Genomic DNA, 15,716 nt, shown 5'->3' with positions numbered 1-15,716 from the left:
GCTGTTCCGCGAAGTAAGAATAATGAAGATGCTCGATCATCCGAACATCGTGAAGCTTTTCCAAGTAATCGAGACCGAGAAAACATTGTACCTGGTAATGGAGTACGCTAGTGGTGGTGAAGTTTTCGACTACTTGGTTTTGCACGGTCGAATGAAGGAGAAGGAAGCTAGAGCAAAGTTCCGGCAGATCGTCTCTGCCGTGCAATACTGCCATCAAAAGAAGATTATTCACAGGGACTTAAAGGCGGAAAACTTGCTACTCGACAGCGAGATGAACATCAAAATCGCAGATTTCGGTTTCAGCAATGAATTCACTCCGGGCAATAAGTTGGATACCTTCTGCGGTTCACCTCCTTACGCAGCACCCGAACTTTTCCAGGGTATACTTTTTCTTTCCTCCTTTCTACTTCTTCTCTTTCTTTTTCTTTTTTTTTTTTTTTTTTTTTTTTTTTATTTTCGAGAGAAAGCAGCGATTTCATCGATCTATTTGTTCGCCATTTAGGTAAAAAGTACGACGGGCCCGAAGTAGACGTTTGGTCGTTGGGAGTGATATTGTACACATTGGTGTCTGGATCACTGCCTTTCGACGGTTCGACGCTGAGAGAACTGAGGGAACGAGTACTACGAGGAAAATATCGAATACCGTTTTACATGTCCACGGATTGCGAAAACCTGTTGAAAAAGTTTTTGGTGCTCAACCCGACGAAACGGGCCTCCCTAGAGGTAAGCAGTCAGACACGATAATCACGGCGAACATAACGCGATCGTCGGCCGTGTACGGTGTCTGCTTCTAGAGCGTTCCTATCTTTCTCTGCTTCTAGACTATTATGAGAGACAAATGGATGAACATGGGATATGACGACGATGAATTAAAACCGTACTTAGAACCTGAACCTGATTATAAAGACCACAAGAGGATAGGTGAGTCTGCCAGTATGTACATAACACTTACTATTTATTGTTTCTACATAAAATAATAAAACTGCATGATTTACGACCACCCAGTTGTCACGTCGACTAACGTCGCGTCGCATCGTGTAACGCTGCTCGGCATCGAACGTGCTATACAGTTCCGTGAACGGTATACGACTCTTTAATCAAGCAACGGTTGGTCGTAATTAAACGATTCTTGAACTCTTCGCATCGATAGGACCGTCAGACGATCTTACTACGTACGAGAGCTGGCTGTGTTTTTAATGTGTGCGCCAAACTACGCGCAATAGCGATAGTAATAGTAATAGTACTAGAAACGGTGTTAGCGACAGTAGTACTAGTAGCGGTAGTAGTAATAGCCATAGCATTATTAGTAGTAAGAGGCGTCTGTGAATGCATATTTTTCGCACAGCATAGCACCGGGCTTCTTTTGAAAATGTTTCTTTTGTATCGATAAGTGTATAAAATCGCGAAAGTGTATAAAGCCGTAGCAATGTAACGTTTCTCTTGTGTCGAATCGATCGTGTTATTCTGATATCTTTAGTGGTTGTGACTATGCCGTTACACCTGTTTGTTTTAGAGGCCCTGGCTAGTATGGGGTACACGAGAAGCGAAATAGAAGATTCCTTAGGACAGGCAAAGTACGATGACGTATTCGCCACGTACTTACTCTTAGGAAGAAAGACAACCGATGTGAGTACGGAAGGAGACTCGATTTATCGAAAGTACGCGTAAGGTTAACGCGATCGGTGAAGAAGTAGAAATGAAAATGGTTCGTTTCGTAGCCTGAATCCGACGGCTCGCGGTCAGGCAGTTCATTGTCGCTGCGCAACATTCCACCGCAAGCTGGTTCGGGAGGCGGCGGCGGCGGAGGAGGAGGTGGCGGAAGCGGCGGAGGCACAGGTGGCGCTGTGCAGAGTCCGTCGCATAGAGGTGTTCATAGAAGTATTTCCGCTAGCAACCCAAAACCAAGTAGACGAGTCTCGTCCGGTCTTGAAACGCTTCGTAAGTAAATACCGTGAAACCTCTCGTTCCAGCTATATTCCAGATCAACGATTACCACTGTAAACTTATTTAATAACCTCTGCGTCAATCCGGATTGGACGTATCGCTTAGTAACCTATGCTATGCCACGCTGACGAACCTTAAAGACGAAGTAAATCTATCAGCTGATTAGCAGATTATCACGAAGCCTATTCCGTAGGTAGTAGCGGCGATATTCGATCATCGAACGTGTCTATGTTTCAGCGAGAGTTTCTCTTGATTTTCAGTGTTACCCCGTGCTAAAGGATTAGCAATTACGAGGATATTCGTAGGAAAACTCTTAGTAACGACTAAAGCCCACGTTGTTACGCGCGCGACCGATCCTATTCTTGTTTCGTATACGACGTTTATATTTTACTAGGAGCAGCACCAAGTCCAGGAAACGCAACGAACCATAATCACGCGACTGCTACGACTGGTGGAACAGTGACTGGTGGCAGCGGTAGTAATTTTAAGAGACAAAATACCGTGGACGCGGCCACCATCAAGGAGAATACCGCTCGTGTTTCTGCGAGTCGACCTTCGGCTCCTAAAAACAGTCCTGGCCAATTAGATACTAGTGAGTTATTTTCGTTATCCTGTGACTTGTACCACCGTAATTCGATCGGTATCTGTTCGATTGTCTTTTGCGGCGCTGTAATTGTATAAAGCTTTCACGAACGTGTATCTGCTTTGGATAAGATTGCCCGTCATTCGTACCCTAATCCGCCAATGTTTTGATTAATTCGTTATTTATATCTTGTTCGTTTCTCTTTTACCCTTTGTCTTGTTTTTATCCCTAATTCGTAAACGTTACCGCAAGGACGTATCGATGCTATGCGCTGATTCTAGATCGTTGTAGTCCTTTACTCTCCGAGAGTAGCGAAATCACCGTGTATCGAAAGTAGTTACATTTTTTTTCATTTTTTGAACCAATACATCGATCGTAACGACGTCTACGTATTCGCCTACACCGACGACAGTCACAAAGTTACGATCGTACGTGTACATGTAATTTTAGCGTCGCATCTGCCTCTCTTTGATCCTCGCACTGAGAATTTATCACTTACGTTTCCTACCATTTATCGTTTCAACGAATAAGAAAAACAAAATTCCGCGATTCTCTTTGCGGATGGAAGCAGATGAGACGCTGTGCAATGTTTTGCGCGGTGTTAGACGTGCGCGCCCCTCCCCAATTTTATTTGTACTCGTTGCCATGCTTGTTATAATTTAGTAAAGTACGCTGCTTTGTTTTGTGTTGAACTATATCTAATGAGGCTTGCAGTGACAATGTTCATTCTAGGCGTGGGTACAAGTCCCGGTGGTAGGGCATGGGCAGGCAAGAGCAATACGATGAACGCAGGGGTAGGTGGTGGTCGGCCTCTTACCTCACCTGCCCCTGGTTCCGTTGGTCGACGTAGTACCATCTCCTACGATCAAGCGAAAACGTCCTCCTCGTCCACCGAAAGAACCAACGACGCACCCAGGTACAGTGACATCCAATTGTTTTTCAAATCGTATTATTAAAAAGAATTCTTTTCTTTTTTCTCACGATAAATCAAAGGGCGAGAAAGATCGTAGAGTAGCCTCGATGAAACGTAGACGCTGGATCCGCGCGATCGTGCGACAATACGTTCTTCCCGCGTCCAATCGCGCTACTGTAAAAGTAACAGCGCGATCGTTCTTCGAGCAAGTATTCGAAAGAATCGCGATCACGATCCAGTGTGTACGTCGATCGAACGATTAAATTTCGTTAACGCGCGCACAAATAGGCGCGGCCCGTGTAATCGTATATACGTTACAGTGTTCCGTTGTTGACTAAACAACAATGTTTTCGTTGTACCGACTACTAACCACGTAATAGGTGATTAACTCTTTAACTTTAACGAACAAACGTAGAAAAACCGGCCGATCGATAACAAAAATCTGTCATGATAAGCCCCAGGGAGTTTCTTTGTTTGTTGCGTTGCTCTAGCATGTTGGCTGCTGCCTGCCAATCGTTCGTTGCAGATCACTTTCTTTATGGCTTGACAGATCTACCGAAACAGATAGTCTAATTAAACGTGTATACATATACAAGTGCTTGCTAAAATTATACCGAATCACAGTTACATTCACATATCTCTTTACTCTGTTTTTTACCAGCGTATGTCTAGATTTATCAGCGTGTGTGTATAAAAACAGTCATTAACATCATCATACATACGTCACTGTTTATGTTTTAGCGTCACATTCCGTTCCCCTTATCGTAGAAGTTCTCGCGTGCTAATATCATTGGCAACGCCAGATAGAATTTTCATTTGTCATCCGCTCGCCTTAACCTCTACCCATTACCCAGCCAACCCCCGCGTAGCACACCCTGTTCCTCTAGTTTTCAGTGAATTCGATCGCGTCCTACGAAACATACCTACGTATCTATGTAGTACGATCAACGTAGATGAATGAACACGCGAATCAACACCCACCATCGGTTCGTTCCGTTCCTCTTCTTTCCCTTTCTTTTGTTCCTACCCTCTCCAACAGTTTCTAAAAAACAGAAAAAAAAAAAATGAAAAAAGGAAAAGAGTTACGGGATGTCGTTTGACGTTGAAGCGATAAGGAAACATTCGCGTATCGGAATGACGTAACCTCCTGTTATGAAATTCCGATACGTGTCACGAAGAAATTCGACCACGAACGTCTAAAGAAATTCAGCGAGGATCTTAGAAACGTTTAAAGCAAAAAAAAAAAAAAAAAGAAAGAAAAGAAAAGAAAAAGAGAAAACGAAAGAAGAAGGGGAAGAAAAGAGAGAAACTAAAGTAAAGAGAAACGCGAGAAAGTAAACGTAACGTCGACGCGAATAGCTATAGAAATCGTAGAAAAGTAGGGCCGGGCAGAGTGCTGATTAGTTTTGTACACAGCCTTGGCGAGGGCACTAGACCAACGCGGGGTCACACCAAGTCTGCGAGCATCAGCGCAGGTCACCGTTCCTCGAGTGGCGTACCCCCCAGCGACCATTCACTACTGGACCCTCAACCACGCAACGCCCACAACTCCTTACTCGCCACTGCTGACCCTCTTAGACAGAGGTACAGATCCTCAAAGCCTTATCAGCCAACCTGTATACAGTCCTCTATTAGATATGCGACAAAAGTCTAACGTATCGCTCTACCGGTCACAGAGATTACATCGTTCTACCACGAACCTTTGTATATTGAAATTCAAAGCGATCGCTTAAAGTATAAGTGTAAAATTTCAAATTCCATTCGAGAGATTCGATCGGATTAGTCGAGGTCATCGGACCTGCTCCATATGGAAAAACGGTCGTCGTTGACATTAAACGATTTCAACCGAGACTCGGCGGAATTTTACGTTAGACTATTGGAGCACTCTGTAACTACAAAAGATATTCGAATACATTCTTTTCATTCGTTCATATTTTACATATTTATTTTCTTCTTCGGCCACTAACTCTCTTAGAACTAGAACTTGTGTGTGGCGCGTTCGTGCTTCGAAAGAAACATAGAAATTGCACAACGTCTTGTTCATGATGCAAATCGGCCCTCGTAGGTTCGTCCTAGGACAGTTTCTGGTCATTTATTCATAATCACCTTCGTTTTATCTAATTTCTGTTTCTAATTTGCATGAGTATCGTCGTTGTTAGTCATCTACTAGCGATCATCGGCTTTGGTCACCGGTTTCTCATTTATCCAAACTACCTTGTTTCTCGCACATAATTCTGCGCCTGCGACTACAATCACCGTGTTCACACACGAACAGCCAAACACCATTCCGCATTTTTGCTCCAAGTTGTCTTTCGTTTTAAAATTAGCGGGTAACCATACGTTATAACACGAAACGGTTTAACGTAAACGCCGCGGTAACGCGACAATTTGCGTGTGCCTTGAGATAGCAACGCGTGTGACAACATACGCCTCGGCGAGAAAAGAATGTCGCAACGTAACGTCGGAATCGTCGAGTATCCAGATACGACGATCGCGACGTCGTCGTCCTATCAAATTGGCTATCGTTTTGAACGAAATTTTCCGTGCGACGTGCACACACGCGCGTATCGATAACTCGGATCTGCCAAACGTGTCCAATTCTTTCTTCTCTAACCGATACGAATTTAATCGGCGTTTCGTCGATTCGATGGAGCAAATTATTTCGAAACAATCGGTACTTCCTATCGACGCATACGCAAATAGAACGCAAAACTGTTTCGCTACATTTTATACCCGCCAATCATATTTAACTTTCACTAGATGAACCAAACTAATTCGTTTCAAATTCCGCTTTCTTAGCTCAGACTGTCGAAGCTTGTTTTGCAAGACATACAAAGATCGCTTGTGCATTATCTACTTTTACAACTGCCCCCTTGAACCTCACGGAAGAATTCGCGTGAAAAGTGAACATTTTACTTTACATCCTATGTTTCTCTTATTTTGCATCCTTGTCTTTTGCTTGTTTTTTTGTTTGTAACGAAAGATGTACGAAACGGAAACGAGGAATCTTTTGTATCGTTTAAATGCACAAATTTCTAGCAAAAGAACCGACACGGGCAAAGCAAACATTATCGATATGTATATACATAAGTACACATGTATATACGTATTATGCACCGATAGACACGCGCGTTACCCATCAATTACGAGAATAATAATAGAAACATCGTCTTTTCTCAACTAGTTTGGGTGTATCTCCAAGCAATAGACTGGCAACGCCTACAACACCGGCATTTCCCAGAAATGTCCCAAGCCGTAGTACGTTCCATTCTGGCCAGAATAGAGCTCAGCGAAATCATACTCAGGTTCGTAAGTTTCGATACATTTCCTTTAATTTTTTTTTTTTTTTTTTTTTTTTATGGTATCGATTAGAAAATTTTAACGATCTATAGATCGAAGATGATCGAAATTTTCGACGTAGACGTTGTAAGCTAACAACTAAACCGTTAAGTTGATTTATCGCGTGCCTTTGCATTACCATGTATAGTTGTGTTCTATGAACTTTCTAGGGTCATACGCATACACAGGACACAAATGCAATTAGTCCATTAGCGAGACCGTCCTTCTTCTCCAAGTTATCCTCGAGGTTCTCCAAACGGTAAGTTTTGCCGATTCGTTATACGTACATACATTGAAAAAAAAAGAAAAACAGAAAAAAAAAACGGTTTCTCGTATTCGACAGCATGCTAGTACATGTACCACTGTAAAGTACCACCGTTCGTCCACAAGTATATCTTTAGCTTACGATCGAAGTTCGGCCAAGTGTCTAATCGTAAAATTTCGATGGACGACAATCGATCAACCTTGTACGATAAACGATGAAATTCTTTTCGGAAATGCAAATTTTTCACCGATCCGCGTACCGAACGAATCGCGCTCGACCACACTCCGATTTGAAAAACGTTCTTTCTTCGTGAAATGAAAGGAGAGGAAGTAAACGTAAAGTTGTAGTAAAAGTAACGTAAAAGTAAAAGAAAGAAAAGAAGAAGAAGAAACGGCAGCAGAAGAAGAGAGGGAGAGAAAAAAAAAAGATAGTCCATGAAAGTGGTGTACGTACGATACGTTCGATTCTAATTCGCGAGTCAGGCTTGTATTTTGTTCGATCTTATAATACGGTTGTCCGATTATAAAATCATATATATCGGAAAGAAAAAGTTGGAAACACGAAAACTTTTACAGTGGGCCTTTCGATGCATGCGTAGCAATTAATCCCGTGAAACGAACGATTTTCAACTGTATTTATACTTATGCTACAATAATTTAAACGAGTCGAACCTATCGTTTTGCATGTGATATGATATTTCTGTTTTAAGGATGCACAATGACTATGTAATTCTAAAAATTTCTTATCGATACGTCAAATATTTCCGTATCGTATTTAACGTAACATTTCTATACAAGTATACGTAATATACTGCAAAAACGATATACAGTACGATCAATTAGTAACCCGATGAGCGAGCAGCGACCATTATCAGTGAAAGCGACGAAAAACGTAGCTTGTTCACGATACGATCTCGTAGTTGTATTTGTTTCTACGCCGTTTTCGCCGTTTCTTTATCCCATAAGCATCTGCTTCTCAGGTTTCTATAGCACCCTTTTAGTTCGACTCTACTCTCTTCGTTAACCGATCGTTACACATACACACAAACGAATAAACAACAAACGAACAAACAAACAAACACGCGCACAAAGACTGAAACTCGGATACACACGCGATACATAAACGTACACATCTCGACAATGACCGTTCTTCTATTTCTCATCTGTCTTTATCTATCTACCTGTTTCCCTTCGATTCCTGTCTCGTTTTCCTATATAAGAATATAATTCGTTAACCGAGAAGAAAAGCACGAAGAACAATTATAGGAAAAACGCATTCGTCGTCCGTTCTGTGTCCTTCATAGCGAACGTACCGTTATCGTGTCTGCTTAATGTTCGAACGTTCCTATTTACGAAAGAAAATCCTGAGAATTCATCGACGATAGTAATACCGCTTGGCCAGCTCGAGTTCAGGCCACCTCGCATACTCATTGTGCATCCCTTTTTGACTCGACTGTAGCGAGGCATATCCTTGACTTAGTACTTTACCTATACTTTATATATGGAACCTTGATTTTGTCGCATACAACAATCATTACGATAATCGGAAAAAGTGAAAATGCGTGTTGTTATATTGGTACGCGTAGAATAGAGGTAGAGTAGAGGGATAAAGCGTAGGCGATAAAACGGTTCGAAGCGAGGACCCAAGGCCACAGAATAACGAGAGCAATCCAGCTTGTTCGTCTCACCGTCAGCATCTTTTCTACTTTCACGATATGGTCACTGTACGCATCGTCGATACGTACTATAGACACAACTGTTCGATCAAAGCGAAAATTCTGTCCGATTTGCCGACACAGCATAATAGCCATTGGTGCATCGCTCAAATTCTTCACACTTGGATTAATGTTTACCGGTGTATTGTATGCTACAGGACATGAACCGATTAAATCTTGACATCGCTCGAGCTTCGTCAAACGATGGCCGTAGAGACGCGCAAAACTTAACGACCGATGCGCGCGAGAGAAATTCGCGCGAACGCAGCAAGACCAGCGAGCCGAGCTCGTCGCGTTCTATCGGCCTGAAACAATGGTAACAGCATCCGTGTTACCGGCTCAACGATCCACGGATGTCGGAATGCGTTTGACCAACGAACGAGACAATACGAAACGAAAAGAAAAGAAAAAAGGAAACGGAAGAGGAAAGAAGAGAAGAGGAGAGAAGAGAAGAGAAAAGAAATAACATGTTCCGTCTCTCGCTCCGTTATTCTGTGGTGTATCGTCAAGCTTTTCAGAGTCGACGGATCGTTGTCGTTGATTATAAAAGAAAAGTTCTTACGATATTGTTACCGTTAGGCGCACGGAGTGCGACATTCTCGCGTTCATCCTATAACGACGATCCTTCGGAACGCGAAGTGTCTTCCTGACGCGCGACGATCCAACAATCCGTTGCTGTCGCTGTTTTGTCGTCACCATCGTCACTACCGTCGTCGTCGTCGTCGTCGTCATCGTTACCGTCACCGTCGCAGCCGTCGTCGCCGCAACTGCCAGCCCGCAGCCTTATCCCCTTAGACTTAGCATTGAAAATCGTGCCTTTCCTGATTCAGCCTGCCAGCTATAGTGAACGTGCACTTTCATGCCGCTCATCTTTTAAAGACGTACCTATCTATACATAATCTCTTTCTATTTTTATACGTATATTCATCGCGTCGTACGTCAGCTTCGTTTTACCTTCTTCGTCCTAAAATAACCGTAACGAACGTCGGCCACTCATCGTCGATAATTCATCGATCTTTCGTCGATCTTTCGTCGATCTGGTTCATGCGAATCGATCATTCCTGATCTTGTTGAATAACCCGATCCTTTGAACGCTTTTGAACGGTTTACTCGATCGAACAGACTTATCCACTTTTGTACGTAACGCGTAGCGCTCGCGAGTAGTCGCGGTACGATGTGCTCGTTCGCCCGCCTGTCCAGTTCCTGTCTTTGACAAAGGAGCGACGAAAAGAAGAAGAAGAAAGCAGGAGAAAGAGAGGGAGACAGAGAGAGAGAGAGAAGATGGAATGGAAAAAGGAAGGAAAGAGAGTTACATTGAAAGAATAGGAAAAGGAAAAAGAATTGTCAGATCTAAAGGAAAAATAGGGTAAAGACGAGATGGAGGTATTTCGCCCGTACCGTGATCTTAAGTCGCGCGTGGCACGTGGCACACCGTTACGCGCTATCGTTGCCAATTTCCGTTTCCATTTTCGTTTCAGTTCTTGTTTTCGTTTCCGATATTATTACCTTTAGCGTTATCGTTACAGTTACCGTTACCGTTACCATCATTATCGCTGTTACCGTGTTTACGATTAAAAAAAAAAGAAAAAAAAGAAGAAAAATACGCGTGAAACGATGTCGGTGCAAACGTGACCTTTTACGCGTGGACAGTGCCAAAAGTTGCACGGACAAAATATATAATCTTGACGGTTCGAATCACTCGGTAAAATCCATCGTTGTCGTATTAACAATCGCGAAGAAGAAAACATGCAGGTGTACCGCTTAATAATGTCAGCGTGTTTTTGCCTCGTTAGCCTCGCGACCTTTCCCGAAAAGTAATTGTCGTTTGTCTACTTTAGGTCCGATCAGTTGACCAAAACGTTTGTTTTACCGACGAATTCGACGTTGTCGATGAAGCGACAACGTTCGTCAATCGTCGTCCATCGCGTGAACGTTCTATAGCTTTGTTTTTGTTACCGAAAACGTACGAATACCTATCCTTTAATCCTCGTAAAAGTGGTATAATTGTACTAACAAACGTCACGCGGTTCATTTCACAACAATAATGGAGTACATGAGAATTCTTCGTACGTTGACAGGTTTTCTAAGTGAAGGCTGAAGTCTCGCCTTGTTTCCCTCGAGCCGAAATGAGAGCGAGCCGCACGCTGAATATCAAGCAACGGCAATATACAGACATTTTACCGGCACAGTAATTAAAGTCCGATCGACCGGCCGACTATAACTTTTAACATTAGCGTATTCCTATTATTTTCTTTTCTTTCTGTCTTCATTTGTCTGATAATAATTTTTACTTAGATTTTGTATCAAAGACATATATTGAGAAATGATTAAAACTTCGTAGCGATGATACACCGTATATTCGAGGAAATATATTGGATATCGATAATTTTTTAAACTCGCTCGTCGATCGATTCGCGAGCAAAATTCTCCCGAATAGAAGCACGTAATTTTATTCGTCGCTTCGTTACGCCAACACGCTGAAACCGTCTCTTTATTCAATCTCTTATTGTTAATCGCTCCATTTCAAATCCGAGAGAACGAGAGAACAGCCAACACACGTTATCGACTATAATAACCGAGCGTTTACGAGTTGTATCGACTCTTCGTTCTTTGTTTCTCCGTTACTTATCAGTGTCTGTTCCTTTTTTCTATCGATATCCAAAATATTTGTTCCCTTACGTCGGAAATAAACGCGAATTATGTTTAAGCTCAAATTTCCATTCGATGCTGAATGCAAGATAGATTCGACTGAATCATCAACTATAAGAAAATTCTTATATCGATTCTTTTGTTTAATCGAGAATGCATTTTTTCTTTTTTTTTATACGAATGTACATGTATATCGCAATATACATATGCGTGTAATTTATGTAAATATATGACGTATATAGTTTCATACATTTCACGATATATAGTTTCAGTATTTGCATTCGTAAAGTATTTTGTACAGCTTCCTAACGTAACGATGAAAATAAATTATATCTCACAAAATGAAAAAAAGAACCGAGAACAATTCAATGAATCGTCGAACGTACAAGAATTCGAAGACGAATTCTCAAAGAATCGATATCAGACACTTTGAACCTCTTTATCGGCTAACAAGCAGCTTTCGCATTATTTTATAAATATTGCTTTCGCAATATTTTATATTCGTTATATTCCCGTTTTACATTTGACACTCTTATCCTATCTTGACGTTCGTGCTTCGCACTCCGTTGTTACGAATCGGTCGATCCGATTCCATCGATACGCGATGCATTTTCTTACTTCTATTCCGAATCGCTACGAAACACGATGTAACGTATATCGTCAAAGGCATTCCATTGTATTTTCTCCTTCGCATGCCTTTTTTTTTTTTTTTTTTTTAACATACTCGCCGTATCGAAACGGCAACCATCCGTTGCTCGTCGACGTATTTATCCTTCGGACACCTTCGAATTCCGAATTCCAGCTCGATTCTCGAGTTCGAGCTGTGTAAACGAACAGCAAACTATTCCGTTGCGCGAATATGCATTTTCTTCCTACCGCTAAACAGTTTATTTAGCAAAGAAATATTAATAGTAATAATTACGATAACAGACGGACGAGGAAAATGAAAAGAGAAAAAGGAGAAAAAGAGCAAAGCGACATCAGGCTTTCCATTTCTTTTGCATTAAAGCAATACGATATTGTTTCGTAATCGATCTCAATACTAAGCAAGTGCGAGGCAAAAGTGAAAGAATAAAGAAAAGGTCAAGTTTTAAAACAATGGGTTAATCTCTAGCGTCCAAAAGAAACGCAACTTTTTTTAAAAGAGAAGAAAGAAAAAGAAAAAAAGGAAATGTCGAAGATTTAAAACGAACAACACTCGAACGGTTTGTTCCATATTTTTATATGCGATATTATCCTATCGCGATTGATGTAGTATGCTAGTTAGTTAATTTAGTAAAAGCATATACAATTTATTTTTTATGGTAATCGCGATTTAACAGAAAATTACCTGTTCTTCAAACGTCTTTTTTCTTTAACGCAACAATGTTTCACGTCCGATAATACGAATTCGTAAACTTCGAAGTCGTTTTTCCATTACGATCGACGTCATATTTTTGCGAATACCTATTTGTTTTATAACTTGTACGAGAGATACGTAAGCAAACTACAAGAACGGAGCAAACAGTATCCTATATTTAAATACAAGCGTCCTCTTTGTCAGATAATTGTCAGGTAATTGATCGTCTAAATGGTCTCGAATATTGCGTAAACCAGATCATTGTCGAAACTGCGTGCCTTCCTCTTTTCGATGTTATACATTTCATGCGTATTTTTACTATAAAAAAAAAAAAAAAAAAATGAGAAAAAGGGAAGAAAAAAGAGAAAAAGAGAAGGATGAAACGAATACGAAACCTATGCACTAGTTTTTCAAGCATCGATACAAATTTCACACGGTCCGATGAAAATGCGTCATATGTACATACCGAACGATACAATAACTACCATTATTTACAAAAGAGAGAATAAGAAAGTAAAATAAAGATTTGTAATACGTTGTGGTGTAAGTGAAGAAAAAAAAGGATCATGTGACGAAAGTGGGTGCCTGATCGAGCGAACGAGCGAAAGAATGAATGAAGAAAGGCCTTGGGTGAATTTAACGATTAAAACTGCCGAAAGTCTTTTTGTCTTGTCACGAGTTTTCGTCGATCGAACGAGGTTCGACTGCTGCTTGCTGGTATACGAAAGTACCTTTTCGCGCGTTACTTTCAACGTTTTTCTCGAATCAAAGAACAGTTCATCGTGATTAATCATCGATCAAAATTTCTTTTATTATCGTTACTCTACCTAACTTGGTAATTTTCGATATTATACGACACGCGTTCGTATCGAATCGAAAGAAAACGTTCGGTTCCATTGAAAGATTCTTTAGATTCCAGCGATGGAAAAGAACGATTGATAACGCATTCCCGAGATCACCAAGTAAGATCGCTAGTTTACGCGCACGGGAGAAAGATACAGGAAATGGAATTTAAGCATCTCGAACTTGCCGTGTATATTGTAATACGTATAAAGATAGGAGGGATAAAGGAAAAGAGAAATGACACCAACAACGCAAGATTTTATACGCAAGATTTACGAATATAGCACACCTGTAAATGATATTAAATGCTCTTTGCTGCACTCCAGCTCCCATCCAACTGTTCGACCGTCTGGCATATTTCTTTTCTCTTTTTTTCTTTTTTCTTCATTTTTCCCCCCTTTCGTCGATGGATCTTCGACCGAGAACCGAGAATTTTCATTGATCTATTTGAAAGGCGATTACTTTAGATCTTTACGATACGGAGGGCAGTAAATAGCTAATAGAAAGTGAATAGAAATATTATTTAAAATAATTTTAAGAAGCAATAATAGTAATAATTTCATATTAATAAATATGTTAAAACTGCCTTATACATGTGTTGTATCAATTTATTTCTGAATCCTCTATTCAAAAGCAATTAAATTATTCTACGTGTGCGTTGTATGATATATCGTTTTTGTTAAAAGCGTTGCGTGCAATTAGCTTTAGTTCGAACCGTAGATCCTCGAACATTTGAGACAGAAAATACGTGGACGTATTTTTGTACCATTGACAACAAGTACGACCATCGTAGACGAGTAACAAGCGCTTAATTAACCTTCGTTTCTATTTATCTTGCCCTGGAATGCTAGAAAAGAACGATAATAAAATTCGTTTGACTCTTTTGATCAATGCTATCTATAGTTATAACTATTTCTGGTATAACTCGCCAATGTTCGCGATAGGTATGCGATGGTGATAGAAAGAATGGTGGTGCTTAAACGTACGAACTGAATTTGCCTGAATTTGATTTGATGATTTATCATATTTAGTATTTGCAACTACCTTTGTTTTGTTATTTCAGCCCCATGGACCCATCCGTACCTCCCAAGCACCCAGTAGTGAGGTACGTTGCTACATACCATAATACCATGGTCCACATATTCTAATTTCGTATTTTATCCGTTTTGTTCTGTTCTGTTCTGTTGTCTCGTTCTTTCTTTTTATCTTTCTTTTCTCACCGCTTACTACTTCTTCTCTTTCTTTCCTTCTTTTTTTTCTCTTTTATTTTTTTCTTAAGTTTTCGTTCGTTATCACGAATCGTTCGAATCTGTATTTTTACTTGGATTATTTTTTATCGACGCTTAACTGCTATGTAAAACCATACAGTCTCATTACGACGTAGAATAGAGTGACGCCTCTTTCTGTAAAGCAATGTGTTCGTTATTCGAAGAGCAATGTTTCACATGTACATCAATAGAGAAGCACCGATGTATATACTTGAAGCATACGTGTACGATACAGATGCGTTACTTGCCACGCAATAATCGTAATTGTGTATTGTATACCGTGTACCGTATACGAACCACCCGAACGATCGGGTGGATAGACAGCAATATACATGTCATAGGAACAGAACGTTCCTCGTTCAATTTTTCACACACTCTTTCTTCTTTTCTTTCTCTTTTATCTTACAGCTGTGTGATTATTTTAACTATATTGAAACGTAATAGGTCGGATCGATTATTTTTTTCATATCTCACGATTCGATCGCGAGACAAGCAAGAAAAAAGGAAGAAAGTTTCTGTGTGTAATCGCGTCGCACGCATAATTCGAACGATGCGAAACGAAACGAAACGAAACGGAATACAACGGAAGGACAGGAAAAGAAATCAAACGTCAGAGAACCGCGATACACGCTGTTTCAAATTAGAAATCTTGCACCGTCTTTACGTAAAAATTGACACGTTTCTCGGGAAAATTGTTAGCTTTTTCTCGTATAAAAGTGTCGGTATGTATGCATGTGTGCACGCATGTCACGTTTTACGTTGCGTCTTTCGTATCATTCAATGATCAACGGCTTACGGAATCTTGATGCACGTGTTCCGCAACTATCGAGATCTCTGTGAACGACGAGACGGGAAATGG

The 15,716-nt window shown here is 40.7% G+C and overlaps 1 protein-coding gene and 1 long non-coding RNA gene across 23 annotated transcripts in view; one reads left to right on the top strand and one right to left on the bottom strand.

The window, feature by feature from the left end:
* Positions 1 to 15,716, top strand: part of LOC132910871 (serine/threonine-protein kinase MARK2-like) — a 53,158-nt gene that overhangs the window by 32,395 nt on the left and 5,047 nt on the right. For 11 of the 22 annotated variants that reach the window (XM_060966994.1, XM_060966995.1, XM_060966992.1 and 8 more), the window contains 11 exons: positions 2 to 380; positions 503 to 723; positions 822 to 933; positions 1,514 to 1,626; positions 1,719 to 1,938; positions 2,339 to 2,536; positions 3,242 to 3,443; positions 4,857 to 5,024; positions 6,625 to 6,745; positions 6,950 to 7,038; positions 14,653 to 14,694. In XM_060966994.1, coding sequence (XP_060822977.1) covers positions 2 to 380; positions 503 to 723; positions 822 to 933; positions 1,514 to 1,626; positions 1,719 to 1,938; positions 2,339 to 2,536; positions 3,242 to 3,443; positions 4,857 to 5,024; positions 6,625 to 6,745; positions 6,950 to 7,038; positions 14,653 to 14,694 — 1,865 coding nt within the window. Of the gene's footprint in view, position 1; positions 381 to 502; positions 724 to 821; positions 934 to 1,513; positions 1,627 to 1,718; positions 1,939 to 2,338; positions 2,537 to 3,241; positions 3,444 to 4,856; positions 5,025 to 6,624; positions 6,746 to 6,949; positions 7,039 to 8,916; positions 10,360 to 10,836; positions 13,097 to 14,652; positions 14,695 to 15,716 lie in introns of those variants that run through there. The other 11 variants (XM_060966979.1, XM_060966980.1, XM_060966981.1 and 8 more) reach the window with 11 other exon arrangements.
* LOC132910891 (uncharacterized) lies at positions 14,135 to 15,420 on the bottom strand. Its single transcript, XR_009658871.1, has 2 exons — positions 14,634 to 15,420; positions 14,135 to 14,436 (listed from the first exon to the last, which is right to left on the bottom strand). It is a non-coding gene; the product is annotated as an uncharacterized LOC132910891 (long non-coding RNA).

The sequence above is a fragment of the Bombus pascuorum genome, chromosome 9 (genome assembly GCF_905332965.1).
Source record: "Bombus pascuorum chromosome 9, iyBomPasc1.1, whole genome shotgun sequence".
Classification (NCBI taxonomy): domain Eukaryota; kingdom Metazoa; phylum Arthropoda; class Insecta; order Hymenoptera; family Apidae; genus Bombus; species Bombus pascuorum.
Note: the sequence above shows the minus strand (reverse complement) of the source record. Positions and strands in the feature narration are given on the sequence as shown.